The 25,004-nt window shown below is 43.9% G+C and overlaps 1 protein-coding gene across 7 annotated transcripts in view; it reads right to left on the bottom strand.

The window, feature by feature from the left end:
• Positions 1-24,737, bottom strand: part of HIPK1 (homeodomain interacting protein kinase 1) — a 251,253-nt gene extending 226,516 nt beyond the window's left edge. For 3 of the 7 annotated variants that reach the window (XM_062192006.1, XM_062192010.1, XM_062192009.1), the window contains exons 1-2: positions 24,581-24,736; positions 9,077-10,154 (exon numbers count right to left, since the gene is read on the bottom strand). In XM_062192006.1, coding sequence (XP_062047990.1) covers positions 9,077-10,152 — 1,076 coding nt within the window. In that variant the 5' untranslated portion in view covers positions 10,153-10,154; positions 24,581-24,736. Of the gene's footprint in view, positions 1-9,076; positions 10,155-24,580 lie in introns of all 7 variants that reach the window. The other 4 variants (XM_062192012.1, XM_062192008.1, XM_062192011.1 and 1 more) reach the window with 2 other exon arrangements.
• Between the last annotated feature and the right edge of the window lie 267 nt (positions 24,738-25,004).

Here is a 25,004-nt window from a genome sequence, read left to right as displayed (position 1 = left end):
TTGTGAAAAATGAATTAAAAGAAATTTATTTTGATGCAAAAAAAATATTGAAGCCCATGCAGTTTTTTTTATAACATGCAGTTTCCATAAACTTTCTGCAGATTCCTTGTATGTAAAAAGAATTCCTCCAAGGTCATAAAGCCTCATTTCCCTGGCAACCAGAACAACCTGATGTTAGGTTCACTTAACAGCACATATTCTCTAGTCACTTTCATGAAATTCTTACTTCTTTCCTCCCATCTCAAAGCACCAAACTTATATTACATAACCTTAAACTTCCTGCATCTGTGGCTTAAGTGAAACTGTAGCTTCACTGTCATAGGAAATTAGTTAGTTTGTCTAGGATAAACTAAAAATATGCTTTACTTCTCTAGACTCTGTCCTTCCATAAATAACAAATAAAGCAATCTCATCTTGAAAAAAATGACTGACTGGTCTGTTCAGACTGGAAAAGCATTTAGCTTGTAAGCATGACCAACCTTTTTACCTAAAACTCAAGCCCAAAGCAGCAACTTTTCTTGGAAGTCAGTCTACATTTACAGTGGACCAGAAAATAAAGCATTATTTCCACTGCCTGAATCATGTAGCTATGCCCATGGCCAATGGATACAGAAGGGTGGCACAGTTATGACAACTGTCAATATTTTGGCATGAAACCAAGACAAAGAACTGTAAACTAAAAAGGAAAGTTTAAAAAAAAAAAAAAAAGGCTGGTTTAGGAGCCAGAATGCTTCATAAGACAAAAAGATTTGAGAGGCTTTCTGAAAGACCAGAAAGTGACAACGTAATGGACTCTAATATGGCAATAAAGCAACATGAAGGAAGCTCAAGAGGACCACTGTGGATGAAACTAGTGACCAAGGAGGAACACTATTCCATCTACCTTATGTTTGTTATCAAGTATTAATGTGACATAACAAAACATTCATTTCAATCCTAAACACAGTCAAGCTGTAGATATTGAACCTCAGTTTACACAGTAATGAACCCCTATTTTTAAGTAGTAAAGTTAGTTCCACTCAAAATTACTCATAGTCAGGGCTGGCTCTGTGTTGTAGTAGGTTAAGCCTCCACCTTCTGTGCCGGCATCCTATATGAGCCCCGGTTCAAGTTCCAGCTGCTTCACTTCCAATCTAGCTCTCTAATGGCCTGGGAAAGCAGTGGAAGATAGCCCAAGTGCTTGGGCCAAAAATTATTACTCATAGTGAATAACTAAAACACAATGGTTTCTAGAAAGCCTTGTTCAAAGGCAATTCTTAAAATTTGAAAATCTTATTTCCTATAGAAACAAAACAAAATTACTCAAGTGACAGATTAAATTATAAGGAGAGGAAGTGTGCGAAGATCACCAGGGCAGGTATTTAGCCCAGCAATTAAGATGCCAATAAAGAATCCCTTGACCCTTACTGGAGTGCCTAGTGGTTTTTTGTGTTTTTTTTGGTTTTTTTTTTTTTTTTTTTTTTTTTGACAGGCAGAGTGGATAATGAGAGAGAGAGACAGAGAGAAAGGTCTTCCTTTTTGCCGTTGATTCACTCTCCAATGGCTGCTGCGGCCGGCGCACCGCGCTGATCCGAAGGCAGGAGCCAGGTGCTTCTCCTGGTCTCCCATGGTGTGCAGGGCCCAAGCACTTGGGCCATCCTCCACTGCCTTCCCAGGCCATAGCAGAGAGCTGGCCTGGAAGCGGGGCAACCGGGACAGAATCCGGCGCCCCAATCGCGACTAGAACCCGGTGTGCCGGCGCTGCAAGGTGGAGGATTAGCCTGCTAAGCCATGGCGCCAGCCTTTTTTTTTTTTTTTAAGATTCATTTATTTATTTATTTGAAAGGCAGTTACAGAGAGGCAGAGAGAGAGAGAGGTCTTCCATCTGCTGGTTTACTCCTTAAGCGGCCACAATGGTTGGAGCTATGCTGATTCGAACCCAGGAGCGTCTTCAGGGTTTCCCACGTGTGTACTGGGCCATCTTCTACTGCTTTTCCAGGATACAGCAGAGAGCTGGATCGGAAGTGAAGCAGACGAGACTTGAACAGGAGCCCATATGGGATGCTGGCACTGCAGATGGCAGCTTTACCCACTACGCTACAGTGCTGGCCCCATGAGTACTTAGTTTTGATACCAGCTTCTAGTTTCTGACTCTGGCTTCTTATTAACACAGACCCTGGGAGGCATGGTGATCACTCAAGTAACTGGGTTCCTGACACTACATGAGAGACCTGGATTGAGCTCCCAGCTCCCAGTTTGAGCCTGGCCCAACCCACCCACCCACTTAGGGAGGGCACCAGCATATGCATGCTGTCTCTCAAATAAACAGAAACTGCTAAAAAAAAAAAAAAAAAATCAGCACCTAACACTGAAAATTATTCAAGTAAATTACACATTAGAGAAACTAAGCAGTCAAAAGCATTTATCTTTCTAATCTCCTTTACCCTTGAGTGAACATTCCACCAAAAATGATTTCATTGGGGGCCAGTGCTGTGGCGTAGCAGGTAAAGCCACCGCCTGCAGTGCCAGTATCCCAGAGGGGTACCGGTTCGAGACCTAGCTGTTCCACTTCCGATCCAGCTCTCTGCTGTGGCCTGGGAAAGCAGTGGAAGATGGCCCAAGTCCTTGGGCCCCTGTACCCGTGTGGAAGACCCAGAAGAAGCTCCTGACTCCTGGCTTTGGATCAGAGCAGCTCTGGTTGTTGCAGCCAGCTGGGGAGTGAACCAGTATGGAAGACCTCTCTTTCCCTCTCTCTGACTCTCCTTCTCTCTCTGTAACTCTGCCTTTCAAATAAATAAATAAATAAATCTTTTTTAAAAAAATATTTCATGAAAAATTCTTACGGCCTGCTGCTTACCCTTTTCCATTTTAAAAATGCTCTGTTGTCAAAAGAATGCACTTTGTCATTGACAGGGCATACAAACAAAGAAAACTTGCAGGCACAGAGAAAAGATCAAGAAAGGAAGAGCTGGCTAGTGCTGCGGCTCAATAGGCTAATCCTCTGCCTGTGGCGCCGGTACACCGGGTTCTAGTACCGGTCAGGGCACCGGATTCTATCCTGGTTGCCCCGCTTCCAGGCCAGCTCTCTGCTATGGCCCGGGAAGGCAGTGGAGGATGGCCCAAGTGCTTGGGCCCTGAACCCCATGGGAGACCAGGAGAAGCACCTGGCTCCTGCCTTTGGATCAGCCCAGTGCGCCGGCCGCAGTGTGCCGGCCACGGCGGCCATTGGAGGGTGAACCAACGGCAAAGGAAGACCTTTCTCTCTGTCTCTCTCTCTCACTGTCCACTCTGCCTGTCAAAAAAAAAAAAAAAAAAAAAAGAAGAAGAAGAAGAAGAAGAAAAGAAAGGAAGAGCTAATCAGCCTTCATCCTTCAGCTTCAATTTCCCTCTTAGCCTCCCAGTACTTACAATGGAGCTGAGCCCAACTCTTCAGCGCCCCTCTACAGTGTGTTGCACACAAGTACGACTGTATGTGCAGGTATTGGGGGATGACATCAAAGAACAGTTTTAAAGGAATGTAATTGGAAGCTAAATCTCCCAAGACATAAGTAAATAATAAATGGAGGTGACAATCTCAAAATTAGCCCAGACTGCCTAGTGCTGCATGAAACCAGTAAGCAAAAGTCCTAAGAGTTGCTTTACTTTACCTTATCTTTAGATGTCGTGGTTTTATAAAACTATAAAAAGATAAAAATTATTATCGATAGATTGAGAAACAATATCCTTAAGATGTTAATACTACTCAAAGTGATCTATAGATCCAATGCTAACTACTATTAATAAAAGTCAATGATGTTTTTTGCAAAACAGAAAAATCCATGTTAAAACCCTTAAGAAATCTCAAGGACTTTCAACAGCAAAAACAATTCTGAAAAGGAACAAAGTTGCAGGTCTCACATTTCCTGATTTCATAACTTACCACAAAGCTAATCAAAACAGTTTAGTACTGGCATAAAGACAGGCATATATAAACTAAGGGAATAGGCAGACAATGCAGAAATAAACTCTTACATATATGGTCAAATGATTTTGATGACATGTCAAGACAATAGGAAAAGGATAATCTTTTCAGTAAAATTGCTGAGAACTGAAAATCCAAAAGCAAAACAATTAAGCTGGACTTATACCTTTCTACCATACACAAAAATGAAGTCAGACCCAAAGACCTAAATATAAGAAGTAAAACTGTAAAAAAAAAAAAAAAAAAATTCAGAACAACACAGGGAAAAAAAATACATGACACTGGATTTGGCAATATTTTAGATATGCCACCAAAAGTAGAAGCATTAAAACAAAAAAAGTAGACAAACTGGACTTTGTCAAGATAAAACTTTTGAGCACCAAACAACACTCTCAGGCTGGCACTGTGGCACAGCACATTAGGTCATCCATCACTTGCAACACCAGCATCCCACACCAGAGTGCCAGTTCCAGGCCCAGCTACTCTGTCTCCAATACGGCCTCCTACTAATGCACCTGGAAAGGTGGCAGATGATGACCCAAATACTTGAGCCCCTACCACCCATATAAAGACAAGGATGAAGTTCCTGGCATCTGGTATCAGCCTAGCCCATACCAGACTGGAGATTCTCTTTCTCCCTCACTCACTCCTCCCTTGTTCTCTTTCTGTTGCTCTGCCTTTCAAATAAATAAAACAATACAAAAAAATTCTGCAGGTGAAAAGCCATCCATGAAAAGGGAGAAAATATATTTAAATTATGTTTGATAAGGAATTACTATCCAGAATATATTAAAAACACCTCCAACTCATCAATAAAACAACCATATTTAAAAATGGGCAACAGACTATTAGACATTTCTCCAAAGATATACAAATAGCCAGTAATAACATGATAGGCTCAACATCACTAATTTTTAGGGAAATGTGGATCAAAAAAAAAAAAAATGAGAGAGCACTTAATACCCATATAGATGGATTTTTTTTTTTTTTTTTTTTTAAGAAAAATCCAGGAAGTTAACAAATGCTGGTAAGAATATGGAGAAACTAGAACTCCCACACATTACTTGTGGGAATGTAAAACAGTATAGCCTCTGGGAAAATGTGATGGGTGCTCAGAAACTTAAACCAAGAAATTAGACTCAGCAATTCCATTCCTTGCTACCTACCAATAAGAGGTAAAAACAGGGATTTAGGGTGTTATGGCATAATGGGTAAAGCCACAGCCTGCAGTGCTGGCATCCCCTATGGGTGCCGATTCAAGTCCTAGCTGGCCCACTTCTGATCCAGCTCCCTCCTGATAGCCTAGGAAAGCAGAAGACGGCCCAAGTCCTTGGGCCCTTGCCCCTAAGGAGATTCGGAAGAAGCTCCTGTCTCCTAGCTTTGGATCAGCCCAGCTCCAGCCATTGGTGGCCACTTGAAGAGTCAACCTATGAACGGAAGATTTTCTCTGTCTCTCTGTAACTCTGCCTTTCAAATAAATAAATAAATCTTGATTAAAAAAAGAAAACAGAGACTTAGCACCTATGTTCACATTAATATCATTTACAACAGGCACAAGGTAGTAACAACCAAATGTCCATCAACAGATAAATGGATAAATAAAATGCAATATAGATAGGCAATGGATTACTCAACTACAGAAAGGAATGTATTTGTGATACATGCTACAACATGGGTTAATCTCAAAATCATTAGGCTAAGTTAAATAAATTGGAAACAAATGGATAAATACTATATGATTTCTTTTAAATAAAGCATCTGAAATTGCAAATCCTTAAAGAGAGAAAGTTAATTAAAAGTTATCAGGTTGGCCGGCGCCATGGCTCACTTGGCTAATCCTCCGCCTGTGGCGCCGGCACCCCGGGTTCTAGTCCCAGTTGCTCCTCTTCCAGTCCAGCTCTCAGCTATGGCCTGGGAAGGCAGTGGAGGATGGCCCAAGTGCTTGGGCCCTGCACACCATGGGAGACCAGGAGGAAGCACCTGGCTCCTGGCTTCGGATCAGCGCAGTGCAACGGCCATAGCGACCATTTGCAGGGTGAACCAATGGAAAAAAAAGGAAGACCTTTCTCTCTGTCTCTCTCCCCTCTCTTACTGTCTAACTCTGTCAAAAAAAAAAAAAAAAAAAAAAAAAAGTTATCAGGTATAGGAAGAAAGGAGACAGGGAATTATTGACTAATAATTACAGAATTTGCTTTGTGTGATTAAAAAAAAATTTGGGAATAGATACTGATCATAGTTTTAATAACACTGTGAATGTAATAAAGAGTGCTGATGGGGCCGGTGCCCTGGCTTAACAGGCTAATCCTCCGCCTTGTGGTGCCGGCACACCGGGTCCTAGTCCCGGTTGGGGCGCTGGATTCTATCCCGGTTGCCCCTCTTCCAGGCCAGCTCTCAGCTATGGCCCGGGAAGGCAGTGGAGGATGGCCCAAGTCCTTGGGCCCTGCACCCGCATGGGAGACCAGGAGAAGCACCTGGCTCCTGGCTTCGGATCAGCGAGATGCGCTGGCTGCAGCGGCCATTGGAGGGTGAACCAACGGCAAAAAGGACGACCTTTCTCTCTGTCTCTCTCTCTCACTATCCACTCTGCCTGCCAAAAAAAGAAAAAAAAAAAAAAAAAAAAAGAGTGGTGATGGTTACATAACATTGTGAAATTAACTAACACTACCAAATGGTACCAAACGGTTAAAATGCTAAATAAACTTCAGTATAGACTTTACCACAATTAAAAAAAATCATGTGGGAAGCATTTTATTGTTATAAAGATTTATTTATTTACTTGAAAGTCAGAGTTAACACAGAGAAAGAAGGAGAGGCAGAGAGAGAAAGAGGTCCTCCATCTGCTGGCTCACTCCCCAGTTGGCCACAATGGCCGGAGCTGCAATGATCCAAAACCAGAAGCTAGGAGCTTCCTCCAGGTCTCCCATGCAGAGGTAGGGACCCAAGGACTTTGGCCATCTTCCACTGCTTTCCCAGGCCATAGCAGAGAGCTGGATGGGAGGTGGAACAGCCGAGACTCGAACTGGCACCCATATGGGATGCCGGCAATGCAGGCAGGGGCTTTACCCACCACACCAAAGCAACCACACGAGCAGCATTTTTTTTCTGAGTCTTTGTACAGTTTAAAATAAACATTAATTTCATACATAAAAGAATTCTTAGCTCAGAATTTCTATTTCCTCAAAATTTATTAGCATTCAGCATGTTGTAATTATCTTCTTATAAACGTATTTTGCAGGGGCCAGTGCTGTGACATAGCCGGTAAAGGTACTACCTGCAGTGCCAACAACCCATATGGACACTGGTTCGAGTCCTGGATGTTCCACTTCTGATCCAACTTTCTGCTATGCCCTGGGAAAGCAGTGGAAGATGGCTCAAGTCCTTGGGCCCCTGCACCTGCGGTGGGAAACCCGGAAGAAGTCCCTGGCTCCTGGCTTCAGAGTGGGGCAGCTCTGGCCATTTCAGCCATCTGGGGAGTGAAACAGTGGTTGGAAGACCGATTTTCTATCTCTCTCTCTCTCTCTCTCTCTCTCTCTTCCCCTCCCCCTCTCCCCCACTCCCACTCTCTCTCAAGTAAATAAATATATCTTAAAAAAAAAGATTTTGCAGTTATCTATTTTTTGTTTATTGATTGGATATTTGTATTATTTGTATTTAAAGTATGACCACTGGGGCCGGCGCTGTGGCGTAGTAGGCTAAGCCTTTGCCTGTGGTACCGGCATCCCTTATGGGTGCCAGTTCATATCCCAGTTGTTCCTCTTCCAATCCAGCTCCCTGCTATGGCCTGGAAAAGCAGTGGAAGGCAGTCCAAGTGCTGGGGCCCCTGCACCCATGTGGGAGACTCAGAAGAACTTCCTGGCTCCTGGCTTCAGACTGGCCCAGCTCCAGCCATTGCAGCCATTCGGGGAGTGAACCAGCAGATGGAAAACCTTTGTCTCTCCCTCTCTCTGTAACTCTGCCTCTCAAACTAAATAAAATATTTAAATAAATAAAGTATGACCACCAAAACTAATGATTTTTTGAAATACTTACATGTGAAAAGTAAAAGCACACTTTAAAAAAAAAAAAAGCACACTTGAAAACCATTGGTTACTGTCTAGATAAAATTGCATATACTAGCATTTAAGTACTGTCCCATTAGTTACTATATATATATATATATTTTTTTTTTTTTTTTTGGACAGGCAGAGTGGACAGTGAGAGAGAGAGAAAGACAGAGAGAAAGGTCTTCCTTTTGCCGTTGGTTCACCCTCCAATGGACGCCGCGGCCACCACGCTGCCGCTGGCGCATCGCGCTGATCCGAAGCCAGGAGCCAGGTGCTTCTGCTGGTCTCCCATGGGGTGCAGGGCCCAAGCACTTGGGCCATCCTCCACTGCACTCCCTTCCAGGTAGCAGAGAGCTGGCCTGGAAGCGGGGCAACCGGGACAGAATCCGGCGCCCCGACCGGGACTAGAACCTGGTGTGCCGGCGCCGCAAGGCGGAGGATTAGCCTATTGAGCAGCGGCGCCGGCATTAATTACTATATATTAAAAAGGCTAATCACAATAGCAGAATCAGTACAGAAATGCAAATCATTAAAGTATACAGAAGGTACTCAAGGCAAGGTCATCCCAGGATAACTAAATAAGTTAAAGTATGAATGAGAAGGTTAAAACAGGAAAAAAGACAACAGCAGTCATCTAATTCAATTATATTATAGAAAAAAGAAAATGTAAAACAAATAAAATGCTGCTAGAGTTACATCAAGTTACACCCAAGGCAGTTTATTTGCCAATAAGAGAGGCTAGGCAAAAAAAACAGCAGCATATGCCTAAATTCATTACAAATACGTAACACTTAAACATTTTTAAAATGTGAAAACTAAGGATAATGCTATTAAAGAATAACCCAGATGCTAGTATAATTCAACTAGCCTTCAAAATCACATTGAGTTAGCATTTTCTAGTGCTAAGTAAAATTTCAGAAATAAGATAATGCTACATAAAGGAATGTCACACAAATGAAATTAGCTAAAACACTGTTTTTATCTCAGGATCTGTAAATAAATTAATTCATTGTTATATGTAGCTCTAGGTAACATGTTAAATATAAGAACAGATCTCTCACATAAAATATGGTTTTTATAATTTACCACTTGCCTGTAGTAACGTGACTGTAAGTAGGTTGAGCACACAGCTTTGGAAACGTGACTGGCAGAACCAAAGTCAATGACCTTCACTCGGTAGGGTTGGCGAACTGGATCAACCAGCATTATGTTTTCAGGCTTAAGGTCAGCGTGAATCAAACCAAGGCTCTTGAGCTTCATCAAGGCTGTGGCCACCTGCTGCAAGATTGGTCTGATGTACTTGAGTGGCAGTGGGCTAAACTTGTTCTGCTTTAGAAAATCATATAAGTTCTGCTCCAACATCTCAAAAACAAGGCAGGTGTGATTCTTATGTTGAAAGCACTCATAAGAACGGACAAAATTATACTCATCAGCATTTTCACTGCTTAGGCGGGAAAGAATGCTCACTTCAATCTGTCCTTGTCTGGCATACGAGGGATGATTCTTCAAGATTTTAATAGCCACAATTTCCTTCGTGCTCCGCTTCCAGCATTTAGCTACCTGTCCAAATGTCCCCCGGCCTAGGAACTCCAAGACTTCATAGCTGTTGGTCATAGAGCAAAGGATCTCATGCTGGACCAGTTGGTAATCCCCTTCTCCGCTGGAACTGCTACTCTTTGTGGTCACAGTGGTGGTCGTGGCAGCAGCACCCACCACAGTCCTGTTTTGCAGCATGAGAGGGGGATGTTCTTCTATGATCTGCACGCTACCGTTGCTGTCAACTTCCTCACTTTTTCTTTTCAATCCACATTTTTGATATGGCTCAAGCAAAGTAACGTTGCCTCTGTGAGTCAGGGTCTGGCTGCTTTGGAAGGTTGATGTAGCAGCACTAGCTGAGCTATCAGCAGCTGTTACAACAATATGCTCCACTGCAGGGGCTGGGAGCAGGAGACCTTGGTCGTAAGCAGGGATGTTGAAATTTGCTACCTGGTGAGAGGAGTTGGCTTGTCCTTGTGTGGCTGGGAGGGTTTTGCTGTGGGTATAATATTTGTCGTTGCTGCTCTGTCCTGAAACATCCCAGCCAGAGGGCTCTATTTTCAGTTTCTTCGCACTGCAGAAGGCACTCGACGACACTGATGGGGGGGAAAACACCTGCAGCTGTGATGCCATACCTACATTGAAAGAAAGGAAAAATGAAACCACAAGGGTAAGAGATACGAGCAGCAGCTTATTATCAAAAACACTTGTAATTGATGAAAGAAACATGTAATAACATTTCCTTCTTCTTAGAAGCTAATTCAATCTTAACCTATACTCAGGAAAGTGAAGTTATCCACTCTGCTCAGGTCATACATAAAATAGGGTTCAGCTCTGCCTCATACATTTGAAGAGGACTGTCAATAAGCTGACCAGAATAAAGTAATGAGGATGCTGAGAAAGCTGGAGAGATCGCCTGAAGAACAGAGGAAAGTTATTAGAAAACTATAGAAGAGAGAGAACAGTCAAGCTTTCTGTCCCTAAGTATCCCACAGTAACTTCAAGTTCAATAAAGTCCAGACAAAATCAAAGGTATCTTTTCAGAATAAAGTCCAAACATGCGACCTAGCACACAAGCCATTCTCCATTCTGAATCATCTGACCTTCATAGGACTTGGGATTCTATATGAATCCCCACCCCCTTCCTCTACACTTGTCCCCTTTTCAATAACTAGTCCCCAGGATTGGTCATCTGCAAGAGACTCTAAAATTTATCTCTAACCCACACATCTCTCTTTTGAACTCCAAACTCTATATTCAAATGCACACTTTGATACTGCAACTTGACTATCTTACAGACACTTCAAATTTAGCATCTCCAAAATTAAATTTATGAGCCTCTACTCAATGATGAGATGCCATTATATAGCCAACAGCTCAAGCCAAAACTCAGGGAGGCAACGAGCCTCAGTTTCCTCATCTATACATGGTGACAGCAATATCTACCTCATGGGTTTTTTAAGCATGAAACAATTTAATATTTGTAAAGCGGTAGTCCCTGGCATACATTAATTACCCTGGTTCATTCCTCTACATATATTCTATATCTTATCAATTTTATCTCCTAAGTATATTTCAAATCACCTATGTATCTCCATGCCTACTATACCTTCTAGTCCAAAGTGAAATACACACAGGGTCTCTTTGTTTTTAAACTATACAAATGAGTTAACTGTTCTATCTTCTTAACCACCTCTCTTTGCCTTTCCTCAAGGTTTTCCACTGCTTTGTTAAGAAAGCCCCAAACCCTCACCCTGTACTGAAAAGCTCTCCAACATCTGCTTTATTGCCTCTCTTGGATCCACTCTCCTGGCCACTCCAGGTCTCTGATTTAAAAAAAAAAAAAAAAAAAGTCTGCTGGCTGCCATCCAACATCCCTCACTTTGATTTCTTCACTGCAGCCACACTGCCCTTTCTTTAGTTCTTAGAAGGCCACTCCATCATCTCTTACCTCCAAATCCTCTGAACGTGTGGAAGACTTCCTGCTGTGAAAACTGTTCCCCAACACTTCTGCCATACTCCCTACAACCACTCTCATGCATTCTCACAGCAGCCTATTTGTCTCCTATAACTTGAAATTGTGTATTTAATGCCATATTCCTTGCTACAGTTCAAATTCCACGAGGACAGGTACCATCTCACCTTGTTCTTCACTTGGATCACTAAAGCCTACCATACACTCTGGCAATAGACAGTATTTGTTGGTGTTACAATTTAAACAGGATTTGGATCCTCAGTTGCATGCAGATGTTTAAATTCCAAAGTCGTCTTACAACAGTGAATAGATTAATGTAAATGGTTGATGGTTAGGGTGGGTTTTGATCTGATCATAGTGTTTGAAGGTGGGACCTTTGGGAAGGGATAGGATTGGATAGACTGCTAGAATGGGGCACTAAGTGGGAAAGACCACACAGAGGTAAGATGAAGAGTGTGCCATCTCTCAGCTTCCCGCCTCACCACGTGATCATCCTTCTGCTACCCTCTCACCTTACCAGATGTGAAAACCTATGGGACGATCCTGAGTTGTTCTGTAAACTTCCAAAGCTGTAAGCTGAAATAAACCTCTTTTCTTCATAAGTAGTTCCTTTCATATACTTGAAGGTTAACTAAAAGTTAATGCAGTTGGATAATGATCCCTGTCTACAAATCTCAGTATCTACTAAGAACTCTCTACCACTCAAAATTAAACTGCAGTATTTGCAAAAGCTTGGCTTTTGTTTTTTGTTTATGTTTTAAATGTTTTGCCCTTTGCTTGTGTGATCCTTGAGATACTGACAGAAGACACCACTCCAATCCATATAGTATATTACTAGCCATAAAATAAACATACACAACTATAGAGGAATGATGAAATGTGACTAAGGATGTGACAGAACATCAAAAAGCAATGTGTGGGGGCCAGCACTGTGGCATAACGGGTAAAAGCTGCCATCTGTGATGCCAGCATCCCATATGGGCACCAGTTCATGCCCTGGCTGTGCCACTTCAAATCCAGCTTCCTGTTAATGGCCTGGAAAAGCAACGGAAGATGGCCCAGGTCCTTGGGTCCCTGGCACAACGTGGGAGACCTAGATGTAGCTCCTGGGTTAGGCCTGTCTCAGTCCTGGCCATTGTGGCCCCTTGGGAGTGAAACAGCAGAATGGAAGATATCACTGTCTCTCCCTCCTCGCTGTAGCTCTGACTCAAATAAATAATAAATCCTTAAAAAAGAAAAGCAATGTGTACATTTCTTTGTGCCTGAATATGACTAAAAACTAACTCGACCAGTAAACTGAAAAGAACAATTCTCAGCTTTCAATATCTAACAGGTATATGGTTTACCTAAAGCAACAATTTCCATAATTTATATGAACCTTGAGGGAAAAAAAAGGATAAATTAAAAGCTGAAGTCAGGGACCAGCATTGTAAAGACACTGCCTGCTATGCCAGCATCATATATGGGCACTAGTTCATGTCCCAACTGTTCTGCTTCCAATCCAGCTCCCTGCTAATGGCCTGGGAAAAGCAGCGGAAGATGGGCCAAGTGTTTGGCCCCCTGTTACTCACATGAGAGACCCAGCTGAAGCTCCTGGCTCCTGATTTCAGCCTGGTCCAGCACTGGCCATTGTGGCCATCTGAGAAGTGAACCAGCGGATAGAAACAATCTTTCTCCCTCCCTCTTCCTCTCCTTCTCTCTCTCTCTGTCTCTAACTCTTTCAAATAAAAAATAAATAAATCTTAAAAAAAAAAAAATGCTAGGGGGTCGGCGCCATGGCTCACTTGGTTAATCCTCTGCCTGCGGCTCTGGCATCCCATATGGGTACCGGGTTCTAGTCCCGGTTGCTCTTCTTCCAGGCCAGCTCTCTGCTGTGGCCCGGGAGGGCAGCGAAGGATGGCCCAGGTGCTTGGGCCCCTGCAGCTGCATGGAAGACCAGGAAGAGGCACCTGGCTCCTGGCTTCGGATTGGCGCAGCACCGGCCATGGCGGCCATTAGGGGAGTGAACCAACAGAAGGAAGACCTTCCTCTCTGTCTCTCTCTTTCTCACTATCTATAACTCTGTCAAATAAAAAAAAAAAAAGCTAAAGTCTGTGTAATTTAAATGTGAGGCTACAAATTCACAAATTATCTTGTGCTACCTATGACATAATGGCAAATACAAGAAAAAACTGAAAACAAGTAGCTCTTTTACAACATTTATCTATTAAAATATATGCAAAAAAATAAAATACATGCAAAAGCATCTCTTGCTATCTTAAAATTGTAACAAACTGGGGCCAGTGTTGTGGTGTAGCCGGTTAAGCTACCGCCTGTCATACTGGCATCTAATACGGGCCAGGTTAGAGTCCTGGCTGCTCCACTTCCAATCCAGCCCCTACTAATATGCCTGGGAAGCAGTGGAAGATGGTCCAAGTACTTCGGTCCCTGCACCCATCTGGGAGACGGGGATGAAGCTCCTGGCTTCATCCTGGCCAAGCCTTGGCCACGGCAGTCATTAGGGGAATGAACCAGCAGATGGAAGATCTTCCTCTCTCTGTATCTCTGCCTTTCAAATAAATCAATCTTAAAAAAAAAAGTTGTACCAAACTGCTAAACAACAAAAGAAAACAACTTTACTAAATTTGTTTTCTATATCTGTTGCAGTCTGCAGCAAGTATTTAGGAATGAGTGGTTATACAGTAATAATACTGAATTCATGAAATATGGTACCAAGTTTTAAAATTATGTTTATAACTACATGCTCTTAAAATATTGTATTTGGGGGTTGGCACTATGGCTTAACATTTTAACTGCAGTGCCAGCATCCCATATGGGCTACGGTCTGAGTCTTGGCTGCTCCACTTCCAATCCAGATCCCTGCTAATATGCCTGGGAAAGCAGAAGATGGCCCAAGTGCTTGAAACTCTGCACCCCCACGGGAGGCGCAGAAGTTCCTGGCTCCTGGCTTCGGCCTGGTTCAGTCCTGGTTGTTGTGGCCATCTGGGGAGGGAACCAGTGGATGCAAGATTCTCTGTCTGTTTCTCTCTCTCCCCCTCCCTCTCTCTGTAACTCTTTCAAATAACAATCTTTATTTTGTATATATATTTTAACATTATTGTTTAAAAAAAATCTTTAAAATGCATTTGGGGGGGAGGGGCCAGCACGGTGGCGCAGTAGGTTGATTCTCTGCCTGCTGTGCCCGCATCCCATATGGGCGCCGGTTCTAGTCCCGGCTGCTCCTCTTTCTGTCCAGCTCTCTGCTGTGGCCTGAGATAGCAGTGGAGGATAGCCCAGGTCCCTGGGCCCCTGCACCCGCATGGGAGACCAGAAAGAAGCTCCTGGCTTCGGATCAGCACAGCTCCAGCCATTGCGGCCATTTGGGGAGTGAACCAACGGAAGGAAGACCTTTCTCTCTGTTTCTCTCTCTCACACGGTCTGTAACTTTACCTGTCATATAAATAAATAAAATCTTTTAAAAAAAAATGCATTTGGGGTCAGCATTGTGGCACAGTAAGTTAAGTTGCCACTTGCAATGTCAGCATCCCAAATCAGAGTACCAGTTCAGGTTCCCTTTCAGCTTCCTGCTAATGCATCTGGAAAAACAGCAGAAAATGGCCCCAATACTTGGGTTCCTGCCACCCAGGTTGGGAGACATAGGTGCAATTTAAGGTTCTTGGCTCCAGCCTTGGCCTGGCCATTGCAGCCATTTGGGAAGGGAACCAACAAGTGGAAGATCTCTTTTTCTCTGTCTTTCTTTTCAAATAAATAAATCTTTTTAAAAAACTAAAATATTACATTTAACAGAGTAATATCATTGCCAACTTTTTATCCAATAAGCAAAATACTAAATCTAAAATCTTCACATTGGAAACTACAAAAAGCACAAGTCCTAGAACATTTTTCAGAATGTTTTGGTATACAAATACACTGTTACTCATAAAAATAAACTTAATCCACCTAAGAGGAAAGAACAATCCAGAATTTCACTGACTTTTCCCATGGTAAAAGACTACCAAGACTTTTACAATATGGCTGAGACATCCTGATTTCAATTAACAGAAGGAAGAAAGAAAACACAGAATCAAAACAGCCTAGAAAAATCAACAGATTTTTTAAAAAGATTTATTTATTTATTTTATTTGAAAGGCAAAGCTAGAGAGAGACAGACAGAGTCCTCCATCTGCTGGTTTACCCCCCAGATGGAGGCAACAGCTAGAGCTGAGCCAGGAGCTAGAAGCCTCCTCCGGATGCCTCACCCGGGTGCAGGGGCCCAAGGACCTGGGACATTCTCCGCTGCTTTCTCAGCCCATTGCAGAGAGTTGGATCAGAAGTGGAGCAGCCAGGACTCAAACTAGCACTCATATGGGATGCTGGCACTGCAAATGGCAGCTCTACCTGCTACACCACAGCACCAGCCCCCAGATTCTTATTTATAATCCACTCTGAAATTCAACTCAAAAATGTAGTATTTAAACAGAGGATGAAGATACTATATTCCACAAAATTTTCCTTTGGCAAAGTAGAAGGCAATTATCTTCCTCAGTGAATCTCTCAAACAAAAATATGGAACAGAATTTACATTTGTGGAAAACTGACTATGTATCAGACTCAGTTAAGAAAATTACAGGAGCCGACACTCTGGCACAGTTGGTTAACGCCCTGGCCTGAAGCTCCAGCATCCCATATGGATGCCAGTTCGAGTCCCGGCTGCTCCACTTCCTATCCAGCTCTCTGCTATGGCCTGGGAAAGCAGCAGAAGATGGCCCAAGTCCTTGGGCTCCTGCACCCACGTGGGAGACCCAGAAGAAGCTCCTGGCTCCAGATCGGCGCAGCTCCAGCAGTTGTGGCCAATTGGGGAGTGAACCATCGGATGAAAGACACCCCCACCCCCACCCCCGCCTCTCCTCTCTCTGTGTAACTCTGTCAAATAAATAAATAAATCCTTAAAAAAAAAAAAAGGAAATTACAAATATTTTCAAATCACATGTGAATAGTTCCCAATAAACTAAAAGTCACTTCTGACTTCCTGAAATTGTGGCACCTCTTAACTCAAGCAATGAAGGAAGTCTCTTCATTTCAAGAACTTAACATTATCAATATAATGACAAATTTTCAAACTGCATTAATCCCAAACTAGAACTTATAAGCAAAAGGCTATTAATACTTACTTATTTTTTTAATATTTATTTTTTATTTATTTGAAAGAGTTAGAGAGGCAGAGGCAGAGAGAAAGAGAGAGGTCTTCCACCTGCTGGTTCACTCCCCAAATGGCTGCAATGGCAGGAGCTAGGCTGATCCAAAGCCAGGAGCCAGGAGCTTCTTCTGGGTCTCCCACGTGGGTGCAGGGTCCCAAGGTCTTGAGCCTTTCCCAGACCATAGCAGACAGCTGGATCAGAAGTGGAGAAGCTGGGACTCAAACTTGCACCCATTATGGGATGCCGGCACTGAAAGTGGCGGTTTTGCCTGCTACGACAGTGCCAGCCCCAACACTTTTTTTTTTTTTTTTTTTAAAGAATTGAGTCTTGCTAAGTACAAGGCTTTCAAAAATAATCATATTTCACAGCTTTCCCAGCCCCGTGGCAGGGTCACATCATATAGTGAGTGCCTTAGGGGTAGATAATCTTATTACAGTTATAAGCCCTAGACATTGATAATCTTACCACAAAAGAATTAAAATATCATAACCCGAGTGGAACAGCTGGGTGTGATAATCAAGGTAATAATTTTTCAATGCTTCATTCTTAGTCCTCATAACTTCCATAGTTTCCTCAACACAACAATAAGAAATTTCTGTTGCTTTTAGTTCCTTGTCTGTATTTGCCTCTTTGATACAATTTAACAACTAGTGATCTAAATAACCTCAAATCAGTACTGGACATTGATTTCTTCCTCAAATACTTGCCCTCAGCTGACATGTACACAAATGTTTATTCAGGGATATTTCAAAAAGTCTGTAGGAAATACAATTAGAAGGGGCAGGCATTGGTAGCATTCCACCATTCCATATTGGAGTACTGCTTCTAGCGCCTGCTACCTTGCTTCCAATCCTGCTTTCCTGCTGATGTGCCTGGAAAAGTAAAGGAAGATGACCCAACTACTTGGGCCCCTGCTACCCACGAGGAAGACCAGGATGGAGTTCCCAGCTCCTGGCTCTGGCCTGGCCCAGACCTGGCTGTTGCAGCAATTGGAAAATGAACCAGCAGATGGAAGATCACTCTCTGTTTCTCCCTCTTCTCTGTTGCTCTGCCTTTCAAATAAATAAAAAGAATTAAAAAGAAAAGTTTGCTTTGATACAAAAAAATTTTGAAATCCTTGTATAGTTTTTCATAATACACATTTTTCATGAACTTTTTGAAGATTCAACCACAACCTATTACATATAAAGAATATTTTTACACTAGATATACAGAATAAGAGTATATATATATATTTTTTTTTGACAGGCAGAGTGGACAGTGAGAGAGACAGAGAGAAAGGTCCTCCTTTTTGCCGTTGGTTCACCCTCCAATGACTGGCGCGCTGCGGCCCGCACACCGCGCTGATCCGAAGCCAGGAGCCAGGTGCTTCTCCTGGTCTCCCATGGGGTGTAGGGCCCAAGCACTTGAGCCATCCTCCACTGCACTCCCTGGCCACAGTAAAGAGCTGGCCTGGAAGAGGGGCAACTGGGACAGAATCCGGTGCCCCGACCGGGACTAGAACCCAGTGTGCCGGCGCCACAAGGCGGAGGATTAGCCTAGTGAGCCGCGGCGCCGGCCTATATGTTTTACAAAAATAAAGCAAGACGAGTCTGGGAAGAAAATTCTTTCACCAGAACACTTAAATATTTCTCTGCTCCACATAGTTTCTCTCTTCTTGCTGCACAATTCTAAACCACTTACTTAACAGTCCAAGTGGTCTTCCCCAGTTATACTCCCAAGCTCCCTTTCTAAGCTCCATTCTTCACCTGCAAGTGACACTTTCAAAAATGAACATTTCTTTTAAAAATGCACACACATACACACGTATATATCCATCTCCTCAAAACCTAAGGATAAAGCCCTAAAGCTCTAATTTGGATTACCAGGCTTTGTACAAGATCTGAACTATGATTACTTTTGTAGTCTTGTTTCATCTGCTCTTTTCCCCAGGCACTCTCTTCCATTACTAGTAAATTCCTCTGGCTTCCAAAATAGGCTTTCCTTTCTCCTGTCCTAGTTCCTCCAAACTTCTGAACTTCATTTTCCCCTCATGGTCTTTTCTTTTCCTAACTTCTGCTCATACTATCCTTCTAGTCTCCACTTAAAACTCACTTGTTCAATGTGGCAGAGGCTTCTGGTTTGTACCAAAATCTACTCTCCACTTCAATACATGCCTAAACTATGTTTCCAGTCCCCCCCCCCCATACACACACACACCCAATGGGACACCTTTCTTACTTCCCTTTGCACTAGCAGGTAACCATGGAGACCCAGCTTCCACCATGAGACAATACCCATGGGATGGCAATGCAACCTGATGGAAGGAATGTGAATCCCAGAACAATCATGTAGAGCAGAACTGCCTGCCAACCTGGAATGCTGGCTTCCACCTGGAACCCTGATTTCAGGCTGTTACATAAGAGAGAAACTATTTTCCTCGAGTTACATTATTTAGCAGCCTTAGGCTAACAAATATTCTCAGAAAAACCTTCCCCAATCCACTTCATATTAAGTTAGGCTCCCTAGTAAACATTCCTATAACATACTTTAATACTTCTCTGTACCTACCACACTCGGACTTGTTTATTTCACTTATTCATTTAACAAACATATATTGAGTATCTACTATGTCTGCCAGGGACTATTCTAGACACAAGAGATAACAGCAGTGTCCAAGATGGACAAGATATCTTATCTCCTAAGAGTTTACATTCTACTAGAAACAGACACACACACCCAAGAAAACAGCAGCTAATAAGCGCTATGAAGTAAACAAAACACAATGACATGATAATGAGGGGAGACCCAGTGAGGTGGTGGCATTTAAACTGAGACCTAATTGACAAAAAAGCCATTCCAGTGGGGGGCCACATTGTGATACAGTAAGTTAACCCTCTGCCTGCAATGCCAGCATCCCGTATGGGTGCCAGTTCAAGTCCTAACTGCTCTACTTCTGATCCAAGCTCCCTGCTGATGGTCTGGGAAAGCAGTGGAAGATGGCCCAAGTGCCCAGGCCCCTGCAACCACGTGGGAGACCCAGAAGAAGCTCCTGGTACCTGGCTTCAAATCAGCCCAGCTCCAGCCATTGCAGCCATTTGGGGAGTGAATCAGCGGATGGAAGACCTTCCTCTCTGTCTCTCCTTCTCTCTATAACCCTGCCTATCAAGTAAATAAATAAATATTAAAAAAAAAAAAAAAGCCATTCCAGTGAAAAACAGCAGCATAAATACCAGACCATTCTTGCCCCCCACCCCCACCCCGAAGAAGAACTATGGAACACAGCAACGGAAAGTAGTAGATGTTGCACTCAAAGAGGCAGGCAAGGGCCAGATCACATGCTGATTTGTAGGCTTCTCTGAATTTTATGATAAGTATGACCATTTATAATTACTTAATAAAATTTCTAAACTGCAAGGTCCATAAGGACAATCCTCAGTGGCAGAGTTGGGTGTCATAGCTGTTTGTTTTTTTATCACTAACATCTATTGCAATGGCTGGCATATAGCATGTGCCAAATGTCTGCTAGAATGAATGACCATAAAATGACTAGCTCTTCATGTATAAATTTAAGAGGATCTCAGAAGTCATTCTGACTAAATTAGAGAAATGGAAGAGATGTAAATTATAGTCTCTTGTCTGCAAGAGTACACACACACATACACACACACAGTGTCCTATATATAGTAATACAAAAGAAAAAGCAAGCTTGAAACTCTAAGGCACCATTTGAATCGAAGTTCCCCACCCCTTTCCTGCAGTATTTCCTTCCTTCATATGGAACTTGTGACAAGCCAGTTCCCCAACTGGTATTGCAAAAACAGAGTGGAATAGGTGCATTAGCCACCACCGGAGTAACTCTACAATTCTATATGGTTTCCAGTCTTTTAAACCAATTTCTAATATTAAACCAAACTGGCTAAGTGATGCTTTCCTTCTAGTCTAGGATATTTTCTGCTACTTTTCAATAGTTATCTTGGATTTGGAATGATGAATCTATAGCAACAGAACAACAAGTAGATCCTTTGTGTTCAGTAAAAAGGAACTGTTAAGAGTATGTGCATAGGCTAGTCTACAAAGTCTATAAAGTTTAGAATAAAAAGAAATAAACCCCGAGGAGTTTCTGACATGTGGGAAAGGTTAGACTAACAAAGCAGATACCAATAGGAAACACCAACACTTAAAGAGGGCCCTAGTCAGATCAGACAGCAAAGGCCAAAAGAAAACAGGTCTTGAGTAAGGTTAACAATGGTTTGGCTGATGGAAGAGACTCCTTCAGGAGAATAAGATGAACTCTGTCGAGATGCCAAGAGACGTGGAAAAACGGAAAAGTAAGTAATGAAAGTGCAGAGTTAGGAAATACACTTGCTGAGAGCAGAAAACACTGCCAAAAAATATAGGGACACTAACAGCTTAAAAGGGACCCTGAAAGATTCTAAAAGCCCCTAATTCTGAGATGAGAAAAAGAAGCCCAAAAAGGCCAAACAAGTTTTACACAGAGCTAATGAGCAGCAATGCTGGCAAAGAATTCAGGTCTTCTAGTTCTTTTTCATCAAACACTCTGGGAAAGCACAGTACCAGGTGCCCTTAAAAAATCCAAAAGAACTACAATGAAATTTCCCTACGTTTCAAGAACATAGCAATTTTTTTCTTAGTGTTTTATTTTAAGCATAAGAAGATTAATGAAATCACTCAACAATTTCCAGATGTTTTACTTTTTCTTCATTTAGTGATAATATACCGGATTCATCTAGTGTATAGCATAGAATGAAATATGACATACACACAAAAAGACAGAAAAACACAAAAACAGGATGTAAATTTTTTAAGTGCCAAATTATGCACGAGAGAAATACATCAGGCATTTGGGATCTGGGTTTCAACAACTAAAATAAAAAGCAGGAACAAAAAAGGAACTAAAAAAGTAAATCAGTGATTGGTGAAGTGGCACTGGAAGGAAAATGATCTTGATAGCGTGTTCAGAACAGCATGAAATGTAAGAAGAAACTGACAAGGAACTAATAATAGTAAGTTTTAAAAAAGACCTAAAAAATATAGATTGCTGTCATACAGTTATGAAAATGAAAATAAAAGGGCAGATGGCAGATCAAGCAGCTCCCATTTGCAAAATTACTTCAAATTACAAAAGGGCCAGTTATAACATATAACTAACAAGCTGCACAAGTTCCAAATATAAGAAGTTTACAAGGCAAGTTTGGCTCACTAATTTTTACCAACAAACCACTGATGGAACTGTGCTTATAAACAAAACCCCAGAGTGAAAGAATTCTATTTTTTAAGAGAACTGTGAACTTTGAGATTATCCTATATTTTTTTTCTTTTGTCTATAAGGAGGGAGCTCTTGTATGGCTTAAAATCTCCAATTACCAATCAACTAGCTCTAAAAACCCATACAACTAACTTGTTCAGAGATAGGATAAACTATTCATGAAGATCCCACCAGCAAAAGACCTACTTGACAACTAGAGCTTGTACATTTATAAGATCTAACCATTTGGGGCCAGCGATGTGGCGCAGCGGGTTAACGCCCTAGCCTGAAGCGCCTAGCCTGAAGAACAGGCATCCCATATGGCTGCTCCACTTCCGATCTAGCTCTCTGCTATGGCCTGGGAAAGCAGTAGAAGATGGCCCACATCCTTGGGCCCCTGTACCCATGTGGAAGACCCAGAAGAAGCTCCTGGCTTTGGATCGGCACAGCTCCGGCCACTGCAGCCAATTGGGGAGTGAACCAGTGGATGGAAGACCTCTCTCTCTCTCTCTCTCTCTCTCTCTGCCTCTCCTCTCTCTGTGTAACTCTTTCAAATAAATCTTAAAAAAAAAAAAAAAAAAAACTAACCATTTTACTCCTCAGATGCTTTACTGGCTTGGCTGCCTCCCATTCTAACCATCCAACCACAAGTACTTTACCAAAATATCCTTCAAGCCAGGAACAATATCTTGAAGCCAACGACATACTTCATAACAACAATATTATAATACAGAATCTGAAGATAATTAGGGGCCTTTGTTGTGGCACAGTGGGTGATGCCTCAGCCTGCATCCCACATGGGATGCTGCTCACTTCCCATTGAGCTCCCTGCTAAAGTGCCTGACTGCTGCAGCCATCTGGAGAGTGAACCAGCAGATGGAAGATCTCTCTCTCCCTCTTTTGTAACTCTGCCTTTCAAATAAATAAATAAGTCTTTTCTAACAAAAGGTCATCAGATGTAAAGATTCAAAATCATCAGTTGAATATACTGATTAGGTTCAAATACTCATTAGAGGGACCTGCGTTATAGCCTAGCAGGCAAAGCCAACCCCTGCAGCACCAGCATCCCATATGGGCACCAGGCTCCAGTTCCAGCTGCTCCAGTTCCAGCTGCTCCACTTCTGATTCAAGTCCCTGCCTATGTGCCTGGGAAAGCAGAGGAAGATGGCCCAATTCTTTGGGCCTCTGCCACCCAGGTGGGAGTCTAGGACCTCCTGGCTCTGGCTTCAGCCTGGCCAATTCCAGCAGTTGGGGCCATCTGGGGAGTGAACCAGCAAGTGGAAGATCTCTCTCCCTCTGTGTCTCCATCTCTCTATTTCAAATAAGCACATCTTTTTATTAAAAAAAAAAAAACTTATTAGATTTCTTGATACTTTACAGAAAGCTTCAGGTTTCCATATGAAAACAAAACCAAAAACAAAAGCTGGTAATGATTTGCATTCTCTATAATCTCACACATAGAGACAAAACTACAAACCAAGAATCAAAAATAGCTTTACACAAACAAGAGCAAAATTGTAGGTTTTGCTGAGAGCATCAGCCACTTAATTTAACCCCACTTCATCAGGAGCAGGAAGCCAGGCTGCTGTTTCCATCAAAATTCCTAAGAAACAGATGAGATAAAGGGCAGATCCCAGAGTCCACAGATGAAACCATTTTGATGCGATCCTGAGGATTCTCCAAGTGTCGCCCATAGACAACAAAGTGCATCTAAGGCTGCCTCAAAACGAGTCTATCTACACTTGAACCAGTGGTTAAGTGGAGTTAAGATTTATAGCAGCTTTGGGTTGCCCTCCCCGCCCGTCGCTCCCCCCCCCCCCACACACACACCCTCATTCTCCTCCCCAAACAGGAAAGAAAGCGCGCCCAGCATAAACACAGGCCATTGCTCAAGGTTCGTCACCACAACAAACTGGACTCAGACCAGCGCGCCCGGAGACTAAGCCCCAGGTCTTGGTTGCTAGGCACAAAAAAAGGACTCTTCCCCCACAGACTCCGGAACGCCGTGCGTCTGACCCGCGAGCTTTAGTTGTTTTCCCAACCTTTTTTTTTTTTTTTTTTTTTAAACTAACGCTTTCAAAGTCGCGACAGGCGGCCGAAGTTTGCCTCTGAGCCAGACCTCCAGCTCTGCCCTGCACAGACACACATTAGGTGGGCCGGTCCCGCGTCGGCTCCACCAGCATCCACAAATTGCAAACCTCCCCGAACATCCGCGGGGAGAAGGGAGAAGCTTCCACACCCACCCCGCCGCCGCCGTCCCCCTCCACACACCGCACAAATAAACCCCCAAGCCGCGGCGATCCGCAGAGCCGTGACAGACCACGCACAAGCCCCACGCTGGGAACCCGCCACGACAGCCGGGCAAAACCGGCCCCCGTCACTTGAGGACAACAACACGCCCTGGAAAAGAAGGGGCAGGAGGCAGCGGGAGTTGCCCCGAACACAGCCCGGGAGCCTGCCCACTTTCCTGGGAACCCAATCTCCTCCCGCTCCCCACCGCGGCCCAGGACCCCGCGCCCGGTCCCGGGCTGGGGGACCCGGCGGAGGCGCCCCCCGCAGGCCGGGCGTCCCAGCAGAGCCCGCGGGCGGCCCGGCCCCGCCTCGGGGAGCCGAGAGGAGGTCGCTCCCCGCCTGAGCGCCCTCCCGTCCGCCCTCACTCACCGCCGGTGTGTCTGGTTCTCAGCCGCGAGCTGGGGCTGCCGAGGGGAGGCGGCGGAGGAGACGAGATCCGGGGCCCCGCCGCCGGGTCATCATACCCCCCGCACAAGCCGGCCCGGGCCCCGGCCCCCGCCCCCCGGAGCCGTCCCTGTGCCGGTCCAGCGGGGGGAGCTTCCTCAGCCTCCCGCCCGCTCCGCCACCCGGCCCCTTCCCGCCGCCGCCGCCGCCGCCGCCTCAGCCCCGCGCGCTCCCGCCTCGGCCTCCCGCTGCCGTCCGGGGCCACCGCCGGGCCCCTCACTCCGCAGCCGCCGTTGTCGCCAGACCCGACAAGAGGAGCGCCGAACGGCCGCCCCTATCCAGTCAGCCCCGCCCCGCCGGAACCCTCCGGCGCCATGACACTTACTGAGGCGGAAGTGCGGAAGAGTTG

Source organism: Lepus europaeus, chromosome 5, assembly GCF_033115175.1.
Source record: "Lepus europaeus isolate LE1 chromosome 5, mLepTim1.pri, whole genome shotgun sequence".
In the NCBI taxonomy this organism is placed as follows: domain Eukaryota; kingdom Metazoa; phylum Chordata; class Mammalia; order Lagomorpha; family Leporidae; genus Lepus; species Lepus europaeus.
The sequence above is the reverse complement of the archived record's forward strand: the minus strand, read 5'-3'. Positions and strand labels throughout refer to the sequence as shown.